Source organism: Morone saxatilis, unplaced genomic scaffold (assembly GCF_004916995.1).
Source record: "Morone saxatilis isolate NCDOM2014 unplaced genomic scaffold, NCSU_SB_2.0 Contig1, whole genome shotgun sequence".
NCBI classification, from domain to species: domain Eukaryota; kingdom Metazoa; phylum Chordata; class Actinopteri; family Moronidae; genus Morone; species Morone saxatilis.
In genome coordinates this window covers 6,480,805-6,484,202 of record NW_023339651.1, presented here as the reverse complement: position 1 = coordinate 6,484,202, position 3,398 = coordinate 6,480,805, and the positions used below count along the sequence as shown (strand labels likewise).

General features: G+C 39.1%; 1 protein-coding gene across 1 annotated transcript in view; it reads left to right on the top strand.

Moving 5' to 3' along the window:
- Positions 1-3,392, top strand: part of prkcea (protein kinase C, epsilon a) — a gene marked incomplete in the record, with an annotated part of 37,837 nt that extends 34,445 nt beyond the window's left edge. Inside the window, 3 exon segments of the mRNA XM_035659014.1 lie at positions 248-436; positions 1,939-2,085; positions 3,004-3,392. Coding sequence (XP_035514907.1) covers positions 248-436; positions 1,939-2,085; positions 3,004-3,153 — 486 coding nt within the window.
- Positions 3,393-3,398: the final 6 nt, after the last annotated feature.

Genomic DNA, 3,398 nt, shown 5'->3' with positions numbered 1-3,398 from the left:
ACAACACAATGACTTCTATACATCAATCTAAAACCTTTTAGAGAATTGTTTATGTGCTTTTCCTTTCCTGTTTTCCCACTTTCGTTCCTATTTTCTTTTATTCCTTTATTTTTCCCTCATGTCACCCCTTTTTCTTTAATTGTTGATACCTTTTTTTGGTGCTTTTGAATCAAGTCCTTTCGGTCCAGCGGACCTGTGTCGGCGTTACTGTCCTCAATGTTGAACTGTGTCATGTGGTTGAATTCAGATCCTGCAGGAGCTGGAGTACGGAGCCTCTGTGGACTGGTGGGCCCTGGGGGTGCTGATGTATGAGATGATGGCCGGACAGCCTCCGTTCGAAGCCGATAACGAAGACGACTTGTTCGAGTCGATTCTCCATGACGATGTCCTCTATCCCGTGTGGCTCAGCAAAGAAGCTGTTTCTATCCTTAGAGCGGTACGTGTTGTCTCTGCACCATGAAACTTCATTTGATTATAAGAGTTTGAGGAGTGATTAAATTATCTTCAAAAGGGCATCTGCGTCCAAGTGAAATGAAGAATAGTTTAATTTTAGCTTGTTTAATTCAGTAAATTTTGTCCGAATCAGATGATGTATGAAAAATACATAACTCAACAAAAACTAAATCTTCCTGTGAGGAGGTCTTTAGACAAAAGCTTTCCGTCAATCATTTATGCGATGATTTGGATGTCATAATGGGCTGAATTTTGTTAAAAAGTGCCTTTTTTTTTACATCTTGGTTGCATAAAGCCTCAGTTTGTGATTTGTGTGTTAGTTTAACATTCGAGTCAAAGAGCTAATCATCCAATGTTCTGAAAACCTGTTGATTTATCGCTCTTCTGAAGGTATTTCCAGAATCACCAAAGACTTTTCTTAAGATCTGGATGAAAAAATATTCCACCTGTCACACAATAAAAAGGAAGACAAGAAATATATGAACACATAGTTTGGAAATATCAGACAATAGAAATTAATAATAATATTGACAAATGAAATTGATAAATTATTTATGGTTGGTTCACGTTGTACAAATTGAGCAAAGTGACAGATACCAGATGTTTGACACAACTGGGAAGCAGAAGATGCAATATTTTTTCATCCAGATGATTAAAAGAGTTTGGAGGATTCTTGAAATACCTTCCCAAAAACTGCCCATTTTGTTAAATGACCTTCTGGGTATTTCAAAATTGAATATTATGAATTCAATGGTATTGCATGAGAGGCACAAATCGGGGCTAAGTAACAATTAACAATTAAAGGTTACATTGTAATGTTTAATGTTTTAACACTGAAACAACAGGTATATATAACCCACTCTTTTCACCTTCTAATCACCATGCTGCATTATGAAATAGATGTCTGTGACCTCCAAAACTTTACTTTGAAAAGATGTCACCTCATGCAAAAAGGTTTTGCTCAGGATTTCTAGGTGTACGTCCTATGTTCCTGTGGTCATTGTTCTCACACTATCATTTATGTCCATATCCTCAGAGCTACACACGAACAACTCAAGTGCACTTAACAGAGGTGTTACGAGTCACTTTGCTGTGATACCGAGAAGAATAAAAAAAGTCAGTCAAAGAGGTTAAAGTAATAACAATGTGATCATAAAATCACAGTAGATCATAAAGTGCTCTCACAATACTCAACAGACAGCAGAACAAAAGAGACGCAGCTTTCAGTGACAGTAAATAACACCAGCTCTCTGCTGACCTGTTTCATCACTCTGCCACTATGTCTCTTTGTTTGTACCATCCACAGAGCCATTAATGCCTCAGCTCTATTATTAGCACTGAAATGCTTCCTGCTCAATCCCTCGTTCTGCTTCTGTGCGTGTCATTTTATGGATGAAACCACAGCTTAAAGGGGCTGGTTTTCAGCTGGTTATAGTTTGAAATCAAAAGTGTGAGCTGTGCGTTTGTGTTTGTGTTTGTGTCTAGTTCATGACCAAGAACCCGGCCAAGCGTCTGGGCTGCGTGGTGAGCCAGGGCTGCGAGGAGGCCATCAAGACCCATGCCTTCTTCAGAGAGATCGACTGGGTCCTGCTGGAGCAGCGAAAAGTCAAACCACCCTTTAAACCCCGGATTGTAAGGAACAAACACATAACACACACATACACACTAATAAACAACGACAAATGTTTCACAGTGTATACAGAACTGTAATGCGATGTACTTGTAGTTTAATGTATCCTATGTTTAAGGTTATTTTATTTCTGTCTTTTACTGACTTTTATTAAAAAACTCCCAGATTGTCTATAAAAAGATGCAAAATGATTTTATCCTCCACATATGCAAAACAAGGTCCTCCTTTGTGAACAGCTCAGCTTATGGTGATGGAACAAAGAGGGAAAATGCAAATGAGCCACTGATCATGTAGCACAATCCCTTAAAATAATAACAACAAGCTAATTTTGTGTTATTGTCACATTTTTTAAGTAAATTCATTTAAAAGTTAAAACCCCAACATTTGAGCCTTAATTAAAGTGTACTGTTCCCAAACGTTTTGGCTTGTGGTCCCTTAAACCAAAGGCAGTGTGTATATGTGATCTCTTATTACAGGTTGCATGTGTTAATGAGAACCAAAGAGTATATTTACTCTCAGATGCATTTATTTAAACAATGTGTAGAGGCCAAGGGCTGGTTGTTGTGCACTGACACCAAACACCAGACACCAAAAGTTTGGCGTGGCATTAAAATGCAGGTGTTGTATTGATTGTATTCCAAAATAAGATGCAAAAGGAAAGATAAAAAGAGAAAAGAAGTCTCAAAAAGAAAGATTTATAATTTAAATTTACTATTCTTGGTGGCACCCACATGTTGTAGAACATGTTACCACACATGTAGCTAACATACACAGGTGTGGGTTATCACAGCAAAGGCAGTAAGTCTCTGTGGTCAGAAGGTGTCGCTCTGATATCACTTTTACAGCACTAGATTGTTTCTTTCTCTGACGTCCTTCCCCTGTGTGTGTGTGTGTGTGTGTGTGTGTGTGTGTCTCTGCAGAAGACCAAGCGAGATGTGAATAACTTTGACCAGGACTTCACCAAGGAGGACCCTGTGTTGACGCCCACGGACGAGGCCATCATCCGACAGATCAACCAGGAGGAGTTCAAAGACTTCTCCTACTGCGCTCCCGAGGAGACGCAGACCTAACATACACACACACACACACACACACGCACATGCACACTGATCCAACACTTAACCTGGCACGCACGTTCGCACACACACTGCTGACCATAAATCCCTTTACAAAACACACACACACGGTCACTCCTTTACTTTGAAGCTATTGGTTGTTGTTACTTTTGGAATATTCTTTACTTGCATTGTGTTGTTCTTGTTGCCTGGGTTTATTATGAATATAAATATGACTATGACTATGACTATGAATATGA